The sequence below is a fragment of the Molothrus aeneus genome, chromosome 4 (assembly GCF_037042795.1).
Source record: "Molothrus aeneus isolate 106 chromosome 4, BPBGC_Maene_1.0, whole genome shotgun sequence".
NCBI classification, from domain to species: domain Eukaryota; kingdom Metazoa; phylum Chordata; class Aves; order Passeriformes; family Icteridae; genus Molothrus; species Molothrus aeneus.
Genome location: NC_089649.1, coordinates 46,203,361 through 46,222,051, shown reverse-complemented (window position 1 = coordinate 46,222,051; position 18,691 = coordinate 46,203,361). Strand labels below are relative to the sequence as shown.

At 41.0% G+C, this 18,691-nt stretch overlaps 1 protein-coding gene across 1 annotated transcript in view; it reads left to right on the top strand.

Annotated features, from left to right (window-relative positions):
- The window catches only part of PDGFRA (platelet derived growth factor receptor alpha), a 34,398-nt gene extending 17,821 nt beyond the window's left edge, over window positions 1-16,577 (top strand). Inside the window, exons 13-23 of the mRNA XM_066548427.1 lie at window positions 3,711-3,815; window positions 4,469-4,579; window positions 5,316-5,469; window positions 6,486-6,652; window positions 7,804-7,919; window positions 8,474-8,596; window positions 9,179-9,290; window positions 10,868-10,967; window positions 11,089-11,194; window positions 11,893-12,128; window positions 13,195-16,577. Of these exons, the coding sequence (XP_066404524.1) occupies window positions 3,711-3,815; window positions 4,469-4,579; window positions 5,316-5,469; window positions 6,486-6,652; window positions 7,804-7,919; window positions 8,474-8,596; window positions 9,179-9,290; window positions 10,868-10,967; window positions 11,089-11,194; window positions 11,893-12,128; window positions 13,195-13,342 (1,478 nt within the window). The 3' untranslated portion in view covers window positions 13,343-16,577. The remainder of the gene's footprint in view (window positions 1-3,710; window positions 3,816-4,468; window positions 4,580-5,315; window positions 5,470-6,485; window positions 6,653-7,803; window positions 7,920-8,473; window positions 8,597-9,178; window positions 9,291-10,867; window positions 10,968-11,088; window positions 11,195-11,892; window positions 12,129-13,194) is intronic.
- Window positions 16,578-18,691: the final 2,114 nt, after the last annotated feature.

Genomic DNA, 18,691 nt, shown 5'->3' with positions numbered 1-18,691 from the left:
AAGACATTTATATAGTTACGTGCAGAGACCAAGAAAATCTGCAACTAGTTACGTAGTTTTATTAAAAATATTTTAAAAATTATTAATCTATGCCATGCACATATCAGCGCTGAGTAACTGCATATTTTTGTGGCTCCTGTCCTTCTTTCTTCTTCCTTCCCCTTCTGCTTTCTTGCTTTGCTATTCCTCATTGGAATTCATGCACAATTCAGTCGTAATTATTTCCTCAAAGCTGGCCCAACCTCTCATTTATATCAATTGAAAGTGTAATGACTATAGAAAATTTTAATGCTCAATCAAGATAGTGCTTTAAACACACAAGGCTTCCCTTTCTTGGAGATATCTGTGAACCAAATTTGTATTGCAAAACACAGGAGAAGAAGATGAAATGTGTCTTTTGTTTGATGTATTTCAACAAACATACTCCCCTGGTGTACTTCTTCACCATCACTGAGAAAGAGTTAATTCTTGAAAGAAGCAAGAGAAAAATTTCCAGTTCAGGAACAATATCCTTTAATTAAATTCATGTTGCTAATTGAAGACTAGAGGAGGGTGAATGTTTTATGGAATTATTTTATTACAACCCAGACTTTAATTATATGCCTAAATAGGATTTGTCAGATCTGAGTTGCTAAAGACCACCACTGTGACTTTGTCTCCCTCTGACTCATGAGCACAGCCTGCTTCAATGCCTTCTTGTTTACAAGTGTGTTCAGAGGTGTCAGTAACTTTCAAACCCAGTGCTCCATATCCTTTTGTCAATCTGGGTTGCACAACTGCTCTACTTGGCACATTCACCTGCTGGTGCTTTTGAGGTATTAAATGCTTGCTGGTGAGGGGGGAGCTTCTTTTGTTTCTAGGGATGACAATTCTGATTTGTATGGATTTTCTCTTATCTAACTGGGAGATGACAGCAAAGCAATTATACCTTTAGTTCAGAGAGGCTCTGAAGCAGGTCACAAACCCATTTTGGCCCTGCCAGATGAGCATTTTCCATCCTAGCTGTGTAAGCCAGCTGGCATTTATTTGTTTTTTTCTAGACAGTAGTGCCTGGAGTGCAGTGCTGTGTTAAAGGCCAACTCTGAGCATTGGCTGGATGGAGCTTCAATTGATAAATTTGGGTTACACTGCACATTTCCCTTTGCAATCACTGATCCACAGTATATGCAGTGCACTGCTCTTTAAAGGGCTCCTGAACCAGTGCAAGTCCAGGTGATGTGTACCAGAAGGAACAATGCAGTAATGCCATGAGCTGTTTGAACACCACTGCCTTCTCCTGGCTCTGCTGAGAACTGGTGAGGTCCCAGCAGGACCTGGACCTCCTCATCTGGCTGACAGTGCTGAGAGCAGCACCTCTTGAGGCATGGGGTCAGAGTGCTGCTGCTCAGGATACCAGGGTGGCTGTACAGAGACAGCAGAATTGCTCTCATCACTTCCCAGCAAGCCACTTATTTGTCCTGGTGACCTTAATTAAATGAAATGCTGGTCTGACACAGAATCTGACCCTTGCCTATTTGAAAAAGACAAGTTAAGATTCAGGTCACACAACAGTCAGAGATGTGGTATCTAATTTAATGAGTCTAGAAACTGGGTGTAGATTATAAGGCTTGACACTTGTTTGGCTTTTAATATAGCCCAAGAGACTTATGGTTTCATTTGGGGTGGGTTGATTATCCCAGGCCAATTTTAGAAAAAGAAGCATCCAGCTGAGATGGCTGCATCTGGAACAAATTCACACACCCCACCCTTGTATCCTCAGAGCAGAAAAGCAGCACCTCTCTGGCAGGCACAGCAGATAAGCTCTGTGGATGGGTACAGAGGCTGAATTAGCTGCTGTTCCTCCACTAGTTTGAGGAATCTTGTGTCTGCACAGTCCCTCTGTGGTGGTGAAGCAGCACTGCTCCTCCAGTGAGCAGATCACAGCAGTGCCTTTATAGTGAAAAGTAAACTCACACTGTAATTTTGAGCCTCAATGAAGCACTCACCAAGAATATGATGGCATTACAGATGCTCCCAGTTCTTGGGCAGTTAGCTCCCACCTGGCTCCAAATTTCAAATGCAAAAGACATGGGGCTTGGGCTACATCTGCAGAGAGGGTTGAGAAGGGGAAATAGCAGTGGTGGCTCCCTGCCATTCTGGAAGTGCTCTCACTGCCTCCACATGCACCCCAGCCCAGCAGAGGTGATGGAGAGGGAGATGTGTGCCTTGTGCTCAGCTGACAATATGGTTTTGGGGAGGAATTGGCTTGTGAAGACAAGAAGATCAAGGAGCATCAGCAGATGCCATCACATTCTGAAGGGCTGCATCCTGCCATATGGCTCCCAGACCTTAAGCTTGAAAAGTTTCAGGGGCCAAATTTCAAACTCAGGTTGTTTGAATTAGTCTAAAATTTAGTGTGAAGCTTTCTCACATCCTGATTGGGAAGGATAACCTTTGGAGCACGGGAATCTTGAAAAGAAATCACATAGCTTCTGTGTGCATGACAAACTATGCTGTCATAATCTTGGAGAGGTTCACCAGTGTTAACTCAGCTAAGCATTCTTTAACCATTTCTTATGCTTGTTAATGATGTAGATATTGTTTGGTTGGAAATTTTCTTTTGAAAGCATGTGCACAATAAAAGTGGGGGCAGTAGCTGGAGGATAACAGAAACATATGGCATTGCATGCCAGATAACACCTTCAGAAGTGTAAAAGGTGACAAGTTCAAACTGCAAACGAACGTCAAAGACAAAATGCTGTGTATCTCCATAGTTAAAGTTACTACTCATTCTTTCTGTGCTTCAAGTTAAAAAGTAACAAAAAAACAAAGCAACAGCTTGTCAGGCATGTGATTATATTCGGGCATCTGGACCTCATACACAGGTTCATTCACTAAGTGTTCCCTTGATGAACTTGGCTTTCAATGCAGGAGCTATGAAATACAGCATTTTGGAGAATGTTTGTGCAGTTCATATTTCTCTAAAATCTCTGTCTGTACAAAATTCTTCTAGAGACTGTATCCATATTAGAAAACAGGATATATTAATCCCAAATTTTTGTCTAAATTGATTTGTAGCAAAAGGGTATATAAACATTAGCTGTTTTATTACAGCACTTGGAAATTTGTGATACAATTTATTCCAGCAGATGAAACGCACTTGTACATTAGACTTCAGAGAAATTTCCCCTCATATGTGATCAACATGTATTTCATCATCTTGCAGATCTGAAATGGTGCTGCCTGTCTGTTTCTGAATGGGCTGTTGATGTGCTTTAGTCCATTTTAATGTTGGATGTATCCAGCATTATATAAAAGACCAAAACTACAGCTGAGGGACCCAATTAAGATTTGTAAGTCAGGAACACACCTGTATTTTAAACAGGTGTTGACTGAGGCAAAGAGGTCAGCTTAAGCCTAGGACAATCCATGATGTGAGAGGATAAAGTGAAGATGGCAGAGCACAGGAAGGGGTGAATTTGAATGAGCTGAGCTTCCAGGTGCAGGTGTGTTCTTGATGTTTGCTGGCATCTTTTTAAGAATTGTACTTAATATAGCACTTCATATCTGCTTTTTCTGCTTAAAACAACAATAATAGCAATAATACCGGTGCTCTGGTGAAGGGAATGTGCCCTTTCCACACAAGAATCAACTTGTAGAGGAATGGAGATAGGAAAGGAGCTGAATTGCTGTTACTTTCTGAAATTAATAATGCTCTCCCTTGTGTTCAGGTCGGATCCTTGGTTCGGGTGCATTTGGAAAAGTAGTTGAAGGGACTGCATATGGATTGAGTCGCTCTCAACCTGTGATGAAAGTAGCTGTGAAAATGCTGAAACGTAAGTTGTCATGGTTCCATTTCCCAAGCCAGATAACAGGTTCCCACAGGGTTATTCAAACATTTCTTGTTATAATTCTTTGTATCTGAAGTTGAAAATGAATGGTGAAATGATGGGATTTTCAAATTATATGTTAGATTGCTTGATGGCATTTCAAGCCTGAAGGTACCCAGGCTTTTGAAAACATCCAAAGTTTAGGTTTAGCTGAACAGCTACAATAACTCAACAAATACTGAGAAAGATAAAGTAACCATGAATACCTGTGAACAAATGAGGGCTATACTACAAGGGGAAATAGGCAGGTCTTGTATAAATTCACTGAAGATTTCCTGCTTCATGAGAATCTGATGCAGTGATTCTGTAGGAGCCATGGGGAGCTTGCTTGTGTTGAATGAGCAGCTTGTAGAGTGCTTCCTTGCCATGTGGCAATCCACTGCCCTCTGGAGAGGGACAGACTCAGTCAGCTACTGAGCTGCATCAAGGGAGTCCCTTACTAATCATTTGTGGCCCTCTCCAAGTCTTAAGAAAAACATGTATCAAGTAAGGGACATGGGGGCAGCAATGCTTCAATGAGGCAAGCAAGGAGAATTTTTTTGTAAATATGAAAAAGGTGACTGCTCCCACCAGGTGACTAATATGTTTTTTCTCTACAGCTACAGCTAGATCCAGTGAAAAACAGGCACTCATGTCTGAATTGAAGATAATGACACATCTTGGCCCCCACCTGAATATTGTGAATCTGCTTGGAGCTTGTACAAAATCAGGTGAGTTTGGCTGACAAAATAAAGGTTTGCTGTGGGATCATCATTCAGTATTTAACAAGCACATTGGTGCCTAAAGATTTTTAGATTTTTATGTAATCTTCATATATTTGTAGCTTTGTAGACTGTTAAATGCCTAGGTATAACTTCTAGTACTTTTCCAGCTTTCTTCCTGCAATGAACAAATGTTTATTGATGCATTCCTTAAATTTTATCTAGTCTTGCCTGTTAATTTACTGAGGACCTTTTATTTTGCACCATGAATCATAGACACAAGAAAGATAGGGTAGGAGACTGGGGGGAGAGGTCCAATGGGGCAGAACCCAGGGTGGAGGTTACCTAATCAACTGCTCCTCAAATTGGACAATATTGGCTAGATATTCTAATTGCCCTATTTTATAAAACTGTACAAATTTTATTCTGAGCACTTTTTTTTTTTTTTGCCATACTGCGTATCTGAAGGTTTTTATATTATCATTCTTATGTTATTTGGAAAAGTTTGTGTTCTATTTTCAGGCATCAACACAGGTTTCAAGTAGAGGACTTACCAATAAATATAACCAAATATAGGTTTTCAGAAAACCTCTTGATATTTGGTAATAATTGCAGTCATAACTTAGTAGATAAAAATGCATTAACTCACAACTCTATTTTCAAATACTTTTAGAGGCTTTTTGTATTTGTTTCTGTTTTTCACAACCCCAACTCATCAATGCATAATTTTACTTTATTTTAACAGGTCCTATTTACATCATTACTGAATACTGTTTTTATGGTGATCTGGTGAACTACCTGCATAAGAATAGGGACAATTTCCTGAACCGACACCCCGAAAAGCCTAAAAAAGACTTGGATATCTTTGGGATGAACCCCGCTGATGAAAGCACAAGAAGGTGGGAAAAAAATGAAAAAAAGAAATCAGTGACCTGCAACTTAAGGACTTAAGCCATTATAAACCCTTATTGCATTACTCTCATCCATTGGTTTAAACTCCTCCCTAATTTTTCTCGTTAGACTTTTATTTGTCACATTTCATAGGTCTGGGAAGGTTTCAACAGTTTCTATTCAATCTCCCTGATGTGTCCTAGATCTGTGTTTCCTGCATGTAGACATGCCTGCAGTCTGAGGACCCCGGTGGTTTCTCCATAGATATCCAAGTGCACCTACCTGTCTCCTTGTTTCTATGCTTGGGGAATTTCCAGTGTCTAAAACTCCTTCCCTTCAAACAACCTGGCAGGGCTTGTTCTCCAAACTCAAGTTCTCTCCTTAATCTTCCAATGGCTTAGCCAGTCTCAATAGTGTCCTAATTGTTAATGTTCATCCCATCCCAGAACTTTTTCCAGATGATGGTTGAGGAAGCTTGTCATCATATATTCAGCAATAATGTAATGCCATAAAATGAGCTAGGATTTAAAAAGTGAACAGAGATTCATTCAAAAAATCACTCAGAGAAGTAGATCAACTGCCTTGGTAGCTGAGTAAAGCCAGTACCATTCATCAGGGCATGGGTTTGTTAAGCAGGACTGGATTTGATGCAAACTGTCTGTGTGAATAAATTACACCTATCATTTGGAATACCTTGAGTTAAAAGCCCTAGATAACGATACTTGAGTTCAGTGGGATTTTGGGAAATAAGGCATGGTTACATACCTGACTGCTGGCAAAAGCCTAAGTTTGGGGCGCTTGTGTTTGACTACAGTAATACACAGTAACATGTACTAATAAGTGATGGTTATGTAATACATATGATATCTGGTAATGATCTTTATATATGTATATTTCCTAACAAGAAGCCAGCTGTTGAATTTCACCTCAATACAATAGTACACCTTAAGTGAATGATTAGACATGCACATGCTCTGACAGGGAAGTCACTACCTGATACACTTGTGTTTTTTCCCAATTTCAGCTATGTGATACTATCGTTTGAAAACACTGGAGAATACATGGACATGAAACAAGCTGATACCACTCAGTATGTGCCAATGCTGGAAAGGAAGGAGGGCTCTAAATACTCTGATATCCAGAGATCTGTGTATGATCGCCCTGCTTCGTACAAGAAGAAATCCATGTCAGGTAATGTAACTGTCCCTTCTGCATGTATCATTGATACAAATCACTCTTGTGTAAACAGGTATCTGATTTTTGTCCTCTAAATGCACAAAAACTGTTTAGCTCTGTTCAGCAAGAGTGTGAGCATAAGCTGTAAGCTAAAAGCTTGTGGTTGTGTTCTTCCATTCTGCTCTGGGGGTAGGAGAGCCTGTTGCTGGGGCAGAAGGGGTCTCATTGTGTGTTTGTTTCTGTGCTGAAGCACTGGGCAGTTGTGCTCTGCAATGGGGCTGTAGGCACTCTTTGGAGGCAGTGATTTTATCAGTCTTGTAGTTTGAAGGATTTTGAGCAATAGCAATGACCAATACTAATAGTAGTTTATATTGTACTGTTTCCACTTACATTTCACATTAACTGACACTTACCAAATGCAGAACACTCCCAAATATTTTCCTGGATTATGTAATGAAGATAATGAATGCATCCTATTCCCTGTCCCTGTTCTCAGAACCCAAATATGCTTTTGTTTAAAATCAGACACCGCCACTTCTGCCTGCAGGCCTCAGAAATGGAACCATATCCAGTCCCAGATTTACATGGCAGGCTTATGTACTCATGCTCCAGGACAGTCAGGGAAAATGAATCACTGAATTTTGACTGGGTTTTTTCCGGCATTTTTCATAAAATAAATAAGAACTGTTGCCATGAATTCCTGACCCTTTTTGCTGGTATTGGATTAGTCCCAGTGAATACTGCCTGGGAAACAACAGTGCTCAGCAAAAGTAAATGGATAAGAATGTACATGCATGCACAAAACCCTAATGAAGGCATCACCTCTAAATAAATATTTCTGTACCACACAATGAGTAAACAACCTGTGTGACAGTCCAGTAATGCCCATCAACAATTCTTTCTCACTTTTCCTGCTGTTCCCAGGGGAAAAAAATTACAGACAGGAGAAAACCCTAACCTGCTTTTTAATACTGGCTGTTTTTAAAAATGCAGTATGTGTCAGTGACTGATGCAGACATTAGAAGTGGCAATAGTTACTATGAAAAGCCTGTTTTGGTCATGGTACTCTGCTAAAATTATCAGCTCGGAATCATGATAGGTAGGGGAAGATGGATTCTACTTTCACACTCCACAGCAAAATCACATCTTTCTTCTTTTTTTGATAGAATCAGAAGTCAAAAACCTTCTTTCAGATGACAGTTCAGAAGGCCTCAGCCTATTGGATTTGCTGAGCTTCACTTACCAGGTTGCACGGGGAATGGAATTCTTGGCTTCTAAAAATGTAAGTAAATAAAAAAGTAAGCGAAATGGAATAAGGTGTAAAAATGTCTTCTGCAGCTATGGTTTTAAATTTAGATTTTGAGCATATGACACAATATAGTATTATTTTTGGAGATGTAGATAGCTTTCTCACTTACCTGGAAATGGAGATCACCATGGTGGGAAAAAATCAAAGCAGCAGTCACTTGTCTTCCCCTGCTTCATCCTGTGACATTGATGGAGTCAGGGTACCAGAGATGGTGGAGGATCAAAGCAGGGTCTGGGTGAAGGGTCCATACAGTCACAAATCAGCATGGTGAGAAGCACAGGTGTATCATTAGTGCATGAGGGGTAGAATGGGAAAGGGTGACCTCACTTTTGCCTCCTCCCTCCTAAAATGCATCCATGTGAGACCTTGCCGGCCCTGAGGCCTGGTGCCTCCCTGCCCCTGCTAGCAGGTGCTTGTTCAGTAGAGGATCTTGTTACTACTGCACCTAGAAAGCCAACCCTTTTGTAAGGGCAGTGGCCCTCATGGAAAAAGCACGTCCTTGAACAACTTCATTTTTCTCCACACAGTGTGTGCACCGTGACTTGGCCGCTCGTAATGTCCTCCTGGCTCAAGGAAAAATTGTGAAGATCTGTGACTTTGGGCTGGCTAGAGACATCATGCATGATTCCAACTATGTCTCCAAGGGCAGTGTATGTACTTAATCTCTGGAGCTCTGCTATAACTGAAATGAAAATTGTCAGTTTTAAATGCTATTTCATGTTCTTGCCATTCAGTGTTGGTTACAGTAATTGACCATTGGGATGAATCTGCCTCAGAACAATTTATCTTCAGATCATTAATTTCTGTAACTTTTCTAACTCTGTTTTAAAGTGAAAAAGTACACATTCAGTACTTCACAGTCTGACATTTTTAACTGGCAGGTTTTGTGACTGGATAAATTACTAAGGAACTGTCAAACAATGACATATCAGACCTAGTTCAGCAGTGCCAGATTTTGCGTCATACTTTCAATCATTTACTACCTGTTCATTTGCCAGTACTGAAATGAATACAGCTATGGTTTAACTAGTTTTTGTGGGGAGCTAACAAGTAGCATTGCTTATAATCCTGGTACCTCTGTATTAAATTGAATTAAAAATAAACACTAGCAAGGTTAACATAAATTTTCTTATAGAGAGATGTTATTCCTGGCTATCAAACAACAATTGCAATAGTAATAATTTATTTAATGACTAATCTGTGTGTTTGGGCTTTCTTTCTTTTTATTACAGACTTTCCTCCCGGTAAAATGGATGGCACCTGAAAGTATTTTTGACAACCTGTACACAACATTAAGTGATGTCTGGTCTTATGGCATTCTGCTGTGGGAAATATTTTCTCTTGGTATGTACTGTGAATATTTTCCTATATGTAGTGATTAAGTTTTTTCAATTCAAACTGTTCTACATGAAATATTTAAAATTCTGCATATAATATATATATGCGTGAAATCCAGTGTTAGTTGTTCTTCTGTATGGCATTTCAGATTCCAGTGTTAAGTGTGAAGTGAAATGTCCATACTCTCCCAAAGTTCTCTTTAGTTTTGGTATGGATTTTTTTTGTTCCTTTGTTTGAGGGTTTTGCTTTTTTGGTTTTGTTTGTTTGTTTTTGAGATATACATTTTTTTGCTGTAAAACTAAAAGAAGTGTGTGAAAATCTTTTGTGGAAAAATATTGGTGTGCCACAACAGGATTGATTTTCTGTCTAATATGAGAAGGAACATGTTTCTCCTTTGCAACGGAGTGCCTGGTGCTGCAGCCCAGCTCAGCAGCTGCTTTGGAACAGTCTCTTCATACACATTTGAAAAGAGGCTGTCTTAGTCCCATTAGAGAATGAAAATAAATGTCAATCTTCTGGGACACTGATTTCTCATTTCCAGGTCAACACTGTTCACACAGTTGGTTTATGGCAGTGTAAAGTGGTTATGACAATATATAGCAGTTCCAGACAATGCACAGCTCCCAGCTGGGAGCAGCCTGGCTCTCTCCTCAGCCTCATTAATTAATTAGCCTCCTGGACGGGTGCATGGCCCGCTCCAGCGAGCCTGCATTGCCCAGATTTACTGCCAGCAGAATTACTCATGCCTGTGTGGTGCCTACTGCTGCCCCACGGCAACCCCAAGCCTAATGTTATTTGCTAGAACAAGTTGTCACATAACTGCTTCTCAGAAAACAACAGTTGCACCACTATTTATGGTATTGATTCCTGTAATCTCTGGGCATCACAGGCTCCTGTAAATAGCCATTCCCTGATATCCCTGGGAGGCATTGGACAGCTCAGGAACTGAAGCACTAAACTTCACTGCTCTACCTGTAAAGAAGGTTCTGAAGCTCATTTTTAGGTGAAAATCCTACTTTTGAAAGGGCAGAGATTTCTGAAGTAATATTATAGTACGCCTCCTCCATCTGAGAAAATTGTTCCTTTTTGGAAAGCAAAATATATCCTCAGCAGTGTTTGTTAAAAAGGTCAATTATATCTTGCTACCATGTTGACTTCAGCTTGAATTACTCTTTTACACATCAGCAACATCTGAGCATGAGGGCAATGATGTCTCTGCGCTGCAGCCCCAAATTATCAGTTAGCTGTGTTAGCTTGGGCCAAGCCCAAACTTTTTGACAACCCATGCCAAAGCAGGCTGATGACCTGATCCAGGTATCATCCAGTCTCTGTCCCCAATACATTCTATAAACACTGAAAAGGTATTTTTTCCTAACTAGCATCTACCTCAAACTTTCCCAGTGTTTCACATTAGGGTTTAACATCGCCAAGACAATAGCTCTGATGTGAAACACTGGCTAGGAAAGAATCATTCTGATGTCATGTTAAATTGTAGTGTTAACATCAACAAGAAGATAGTATTTGGGAACTCTGCATGGATATTTAAGTATAGAGTAGTACTTTTGTTTCTCTTTTTTCTGCAGGTGGCACACCTTATCCTGGCATGATGGTTGATTCTACTTTCTACAATAAGATCAAGAGTGGATACCGAATGGCCAAACCCGATCATGCCACCAATGAAGTGTATGTGTGCATTTGGCTTTTCCACACCCGCCCAGTCTCCAGAGAATTCTGGCTGTAGTTTCTGTTTGATCTGTTATGTTCCTCTACCAGCTGGTTAAACTGGTTTCCTTCTTATCTGCAGGTATGAGATTATGGTGAAGTGCTGGAACAGTGAACCGGAGAAAAGACCTTCTTTCTACCATTTGAGTGAAATTGTGGAGAGCTTGTTGCCTGGAGAGTACAAAAAGGTTTGTAATTTTCTCTGTGTTTTCTGTATACTGCTTCAGAGGGAATTACAAGCATTGTTCCAGCCATGAGAGCCATGAGCACTGAACTGGCACATTCTAAGCTATGTGAATTATGTGATTAGCACGGGGACATTGCATGGTTTCTTCAGTCAAACTTGCTGACAGAAGCAGTTCTGCAGTATTAACTGGGAAGCAGAGCCCTTTATGTCTAATTAAATCCTAACAACTCAATTTTTCTACTGGAGAACTAGTTCTATATATTTTCATGGGATTTTGTAGGCTGTGAAATAATTATATAAAAGGGACTTCTTGGCCCATGTGTATAATCACCCTGTCTCCTTCTTCCGATCCTGACACCAGCAAGTTTTCCCCTCACACTTCTGATAGCTCTTGACTATTTGTGCCTTCCCCATCATTCAGTGTTTCATTTTTCCGACCTACCTTAACTCCCTTTTCCTTACCCTTCTTTCACATCTACGTGTCTGCTTTGTGCTGCCACAAATCTTTGCTCCTGCATCATCTAAAACTTACATGTCACTTCTCCCTTCAAAGCAATTGAACCTTCTGGACTTCTCTATCCAGTATTGCTGTCTCATAGGGCAGAATATTTGCTAGGCTAATGAATCACAGCTGCCCATCTGAAGAAAGGCAGCCTTAGTGAGTAGCATCTAATGAAGGGTTGAAATGAATTTTTTCAGAGCTATGAGAAGATTCATCTGGACTTCCTGAAAAGTGATCACCCAGCTGTCACACGCATGAGAGGGGACTGTGACAATGCTTACATTGGCGTAACTTACAAGAATGAAGACAAGCTAAAGGACAGGGAGAGTGGATTTGATGAGCAGAGGCTGAGTGCTGACAGTGGATACATCATTCCCCTGCCTGACATTGACCCTGTTTCTGAAGATGAGCTTGGCAAAAGAAACAGACACAGGTAGGTGCAGTTTACAGATCCCTTAGCCCATAGTCACCACTTGGGGTCATGTTTGGCAATGTCCATTTCCACTTTCCAGCACAGTACTCTCAAATGGTTTCCTTAGCTCTGTTCAAACTACTTACTGGGGGAGTCACATATAAACATGGTAGTATGACTGCCCACAGTGTTCTCAATGGGAAGAAGTTAATTTTGCCTGTTTTGTGGTTGCCAGGCTAAGGTGACTGCTGGTAGGGGGCTTCCGTGTGTTTTTTGGGACTCCTTTAATAGCTTGGTCAAGTCACAGTGGTTGTCTTGTGGATCTGTGGGCAGAATTTCCATCACATCTTGCCTCCCTTGAGCTTCATATGAGATCTCAAAGGATTGATTTGTTTGTATGAGACAAATTCTAAAACCTGGGAGAAGTTGTTGATAATATCTTCTATGTTCTATGTCTATATATCTCCTAGTTTTCTATGAAAGCAGGGTGTCCAGAACTTTTTACTTCTTTCTTGTCAATTTGCATGACCAATGCCACTACAACACAGCACTGCCTGACCCTAATTGTGAATGGTGGAGGTTTAATTCAGCCCTTAATTCACAGTGTATAGATTCAGCAACCTAGAAATGCCTTTTTTCTTTTTTCTTCCTTTTTTTTTTTTTTTTGTATTTTTGTGCTTTATTCAAGTGAGGGAAGAAAGAAGTCCCTAAAAGTACTACCAAAAATTAAGACATATTATCTCTGTCTGTTATTCTTATCTTACTGCCTGTTATTACCATCTTATTTTCACCTGACCTCCCCAGATTTACCTAAGTGACCTGTAGTCACATTAGTGTCATAAAACTACTTCTCCAACAAGTATCTGGCTGAGAGTGCCAGCACGCTCCTTTGAATTCCAAGGTGGTTCACTACTTTTGATATACAAGATATGTCATGTCCTAAGAAACTGGTGGTCATAGTCACCTAAGATTGCCCTGTGGGTCAGAAAGCATCTGGGGAGGTAGCGTTCAGTTCTGCTAGAGACTGGAGTGTTTACCCAGCCACAGTCACCACATACCTTCTCTCTGAAATATCTGTCTCTTCCAGTTCACAGACATCTGAAGAAAGTGCCATTGAAACTGGTTCCAGTAGCTCTACCTTCATCAAGAGAGAGGACGAGACCATTGAGGACATTGACATGATGGACGACATTGGGATCGACTCCTCAGACCTGGTGGAGGACAGCTTCCTGTAAGCCACGGACACCTGCCAGCTCTGCACACAGGGAAGCTTCCCCAGCTGCCTACAGACTTCTGCTCCACAGAGAAAACCACTTTATTGCAACGTCAAGGATGTGAAGAGGAGGTGGATTTGTAGAAAGGAACGCCCAGAAATGGGCAGAGGACTCAGCCTGAGTATAAATGAAAGAGACATGTTGAAGATGGATATTTTAGTGTTGCTTCTTGCAGTACTTCAGTAGCATCTCAGTGTTGTTTGCCATTCCAACTGGTAGGAGGATGAAGGGAAAGGCCACAAACAGACCGGTTTTGTGTTTCAAGGGCATTCATATGACTTTGATGGATCATATTTCCACTGCAGCAATACTTCACCATTGTAATTATGTAAATAACTGACTACTCAAGGATCTTTTGAGGTGCACATTGAACAAATGCCATGGATTTTAGAAGAGGTCATTCATGAATTCTGTGTACTTCCTCCCTCAATCTCAATGTCAGCTGCTGTTGAACTATCATGTGAATTGAAGAACATGCAAAAACCACTTTTGGACCAAAAAGGTCTAAAACCACAAGAGACTGACCGGTACTATAAAACATGTTACTTTCCACCATTAATGCAAGTAAAGGGGAATAATAATGATAATAATAATGATAATTAAAATTCAGTCTATAATAGGTGTTAGAAACCTAGTAAGTCTTTATTAACTATAGAAGGTAGCTGTTTTCAAAATAATACTACTACTGTTTTCAGTAACACTAAATGTATATTTTACAATCCATTGTCCTTCAGTAAAAGCACAATTTCAAAACACTTTTTTAAGTGCAGGGGAGAAATTTCCAGCCCAAAAAATTTTATGAATTTTTTTTTTTTATCTACACAGAATGGTAATTGTTCTGGTTAGCTAAAACTACTTTAACATGGAGAAAAAAATTAAGATTTTTTTCTTTCATGAGCTGAGTAGCTTTTCTAATCAGATGTACTAGAAGCAATTAGTTTTCCTCTGATTAAGTGAGGTCCTAAAAATTTCAATTAAAAAAATTATACCAGATTTCCAAGATGCTGGAGAATGGAAGATTATGATAAACCACCAGCAATACCCCATTATTAGTGTTTCATGGTACTCAAAAGAAATCTTATCCTGAGGTTAGCTGTGAAGAATTGACTTGATATTTAAACTGTTCAAGAAACAAAGACATTTCTCCTAGCCTGAAATGCAACTTCAAATAAGCAGAAATAAATATGCAGAAAATATTCTTGTCTTAGTTTTCAAGTTTAAACAGGAGCAGAAATATCTACTATCTTTGCAGACTGTAACTACAAAAGTTAAATACTTCTAGGAGTGTTTTTTGGAAAAAAGTGCATGAAAATGAATCTGCTTTCAGCCTGCAATTGTTGATTTTTGACACCCCTTATATGAACAAAGTATTATGATTACTGCTATCACTATACAATGTGTTATTGAGATATGATACTTTGGAAGACTTACATGTAAAAAAATTATGTCGCTGCCAAGGGCCCCATCCTTTCTGGTACTCAGCTTTCACACTTTGCCTTAATTCAGTGCAATGAGCACCTCGTAGGATATGCCCAGCCTCTGTTACGATACAGTCAATGCAAATGTGGTGCAAACTCATTCCTGTGTTGAAGTAGTTTCCTAGGAAGTGTGAAAGAGTGACTGACAGAACATGCTCCCATGTTAAACTACAGTTTACCTTCAAATAGCCCTACAAAAAGTTTCGTAAGTCCCCTTGACTTCACTTGTGGACAGCTACAGATCAAACAAAAGAAAATGCAATTTTGGCAGTGTTCCAGCGTGGGACACTGCACAGGCAAATCATTCTGGGTCTGGGTTTCAAGCTGTCACCTGGCAGAGGCCATGCACAAGATCACAGCAAATGTGAAAACAGGACCTGAAGCGAGCCCCCACATTTTCAACCTCGATGGAAGCTGACAATCAGAAGGAATGGTGATTGATGGTGCATCCTCTACTTCTTGCATTCGACAGATCAAGAACAAGTGTCTTCCTGGGACCATGCTTTTGCCAAACATGTCACTGAGCTCTGTACGGGGACAACTGTGAAACATAGACTCTTGATACAGCCAGGACAGATGGGATGGTGTGAAATCTCCCTCCAGTTACAAACTATGAATTGAGGAAACGCAAATTGTCTATGGATATCCCAGATATCTGAATGGCCACTTGAGATGACACGTGCCTTAATTTGCATGTGTAGTCTTTACAACTACACATTCAAATTAGGCAAGCAATTTCACCTGCATTTTTGCACATGGCCTAGTGTTCTTCAGGGTTTGAAAATCAGCCCCAGCATGTTTTATTATATCAGTTACTGGAATCTAAGGACATTTTCGTGCAGCTTTGCCTTCCCCTCACCAGCCTCATTCTGTATCTCACAGTGCATCTCAGGCTAGACTCAGCCAATGAACCAGAGCTGGCTCACTTTCTGGTACATGGTAATGTTAATTCTCCATCTTGTCATGAGTATTGTACAGATCAATTGCATCCCTGGCAGGGGTCTAGCCAAACCCAGCTCACGGCAGGCTTGGAATCAGACAAGCTGTCCTGGAAACTGGAATGAGAAGAAGAGGAAGAGAAAGGATTTACTAGAGAGGGAGAAGTGTGAAAGGATGAGAATGAATTGTTTAGTTTCACAATATTATCAGTATTACAGACTTTTTTTTTTTTTATGGCTTACTTTTTGAGAAGCCACTGGAAGAGATACTCCCAAACCTTTTGCTACAGTAATTGTATAACGACAATCAGTGTTATCCTACAAAATGCAGCTTTTGATTTGGAATGGCCAACCAATTCCTTACAGCGTGGTCTGCAACTTGTACAAAATGGTCCTATTACATGATGAAGGACGTGAGATATGATGATGTTATACATCAATATGTATATAAGTATTTTTATATAGACTTCTAGAATACTGCCAAAACATTTATGACAGCTATATCACTGCCTTTGTTTATATTTTTTTTACTGTGATATATTCCACAGGCACGTTAACTGTTGCACTTTGAATGTCCAAAAGTTATATTTTAGAATAATAAAAAAGGAAGTGTTTCCAAAATGATGGCTGTTGTGAAATGTTTGAAGAAGGGCAAACTGGCCTGAGTGATGATAGGCACAAAATGTATTTCAAAAATGCCCCTGTTGATATTTTGTCTTTGAAAAAATCTTGTAAATGAAGATCTTTATATTTCAATAAATGATATATAATTTAAGGATATGTGAGGGGTCTATACTCACTTATTGAAAGATGGTTATAAAGAATCAGTCTTGCTCAGGGATTTTTTCCCTCAAGAGGTCCTTGAGCTGTCTGTGAAGCCATCAATCAGTAATGACAACCCTGTCTCCGAGCTCTTCCACAGTGAGGTAGTGCTGGCAGCAAATGACCAGGATACCAAGTGACATCTGTGGGCAGCCATATTATTGCCCAAAACACAGCAGGTATGGGTGGGTGAGTGGGTGGGCACTGGGCTCCCTGCTCAACATGAAACCCTTGGCCTTGGCACCATGTGTGCTGGGGGGTTGATGCCTGCTGCTCTGCCCGCACTTAGGAGAGGCCCCTGGCTACAGGGTTTTTGAACACTGATCTTGTGCTGAACTCACCACCATTGTGAATCACACTAAAGTTTTAGTATGGTTCTGTGCTCCCACAGAATCAATTTTACACAGCATATGTAACTGAATGTGAATTTGAGAAGATTTGCAAGATTTCAACCTGAAATCAGAGTTAAACTTGGCATCTGCACTTCCTGCACGAAAGGCTGTCTTGGTTTTCCAGTGGGAGCCAGGCAAGGCTGGCTGTGGGAATGCCCTGTGAATAGGTAGGTTAGGAACCTTCTGTCCTTGGGGTGGTCACTGTTCCTGCTGGGAACTTGCTGGGAGATGAACTCTCCATCTAAAATATCCCCCTCCTCATTCAAATGGGTTGCAGCATCCTGGGCCCTTGCCTTGGATATGGGTTACAGTAGGTTGTGTCTCCTTTGTGTGTCCTTGCTGAAAGGAGTCTTTATCCTGTAGCCCTGCACAGACAGACACCACTTCCTGCCACTAGAGAGGCACAGGAAAGAGCCCTGGAAGTGCTTGTGCCCTTACATCTTGCTGGGCTGTGCACCTGCTCTTCTGGCAGCTCAGCAGCTGTGTGAGACACAAGGACCAATGGACTCGTCATTTCTGCTGTGTGGGGTACCAAAATCTCTCTCTATGCAAGAGCCTGGCTACAGAGCATCCTCCCAAGCACAGGGCATGGCTGTGTGTGCCTGTGAGCATATCTGTCCATGCTGGGGAGCATGGATAGAGAGTTTCTCACCTTCTTGCTAAAGCAGACCCATTTTGGGCAAAATTCTAGCTCCTTGCTCCACCACGCTGGTGGTCCAACATGAGTTCCACACATCAGCTTGCTCCATGTCTCAAGGCCTCAGCAAGTATTTGGCTGGAAATGTGCTGAGGACATGCAATGGCACCAGGCAGAGGCAGTCTGCCCAGGAAACAGGAGCTGTGAGAGAGCAGCACTGTGCCAGGAGCTGAGAAGGGCAGGCTTCTGGCCAGAAGGATAGGAAGAGAATTACTTTAGGTTATGCAGGTAAAAAGATTTTTGGCTAAGCTCTGTTGCTATGAGTGGAAAAAGCAGCAGGTTCACAAGCCAGGAAGAAATTATCCAGCCCTCTTGAGATGCCCCCCATAGCTCTGGAAACCTGGGGCATGGTGTCTCAGCAAGATCGCTGTGTCCCATCAAGTTATCCCCACTGTTAGAGGCTGTGTGGTATGGGAGCTGTGTGCTGGCATAATCCCCAGGAAAAATGAATGGAAACAAAGAAAAGACTTTGTAGGCTCAAAAACAAAGAATAGAGAATCCACCTCATAGATCTGGGCTAGCTCTTGAAGCCAGCAGGTGAAGCAGAGTCCATACCCTGCTAGAGTCCCATCACTGCTGCCTTCAGCATGGTGAGGGTGGAGCTCAGCACTCATGGACTTGTCCTCCTGACCCCATCTCTGTCCTGCACCCTTGGCACAGCAGCTGGTATGAGACCAAACAGAGTGTGTGGCAGAGGAGGCACCAACCCCTTCCTCTGCTGGCATTAGTGTTCAATGCTTTTCAAAGGGAAAACCTAGCTTCCAACCCCAATTCATTCCCATCCAAACAGCTGGAGGTAAGGATTAGAACCACCTCTAAAAATTCCAGTGTTTCCTTTCATTTGTTAATAATAACTTTACCGAAATAAAACCCCATTTTTTTCTTTTCCAAGTTGGCCACAAGATGGAAGCAACCGACAAAAATATGGGAAATTGTTCTTTTCCTCATCCTTTCTCTGCTTCTGCTTGCACAGCAACATGGAT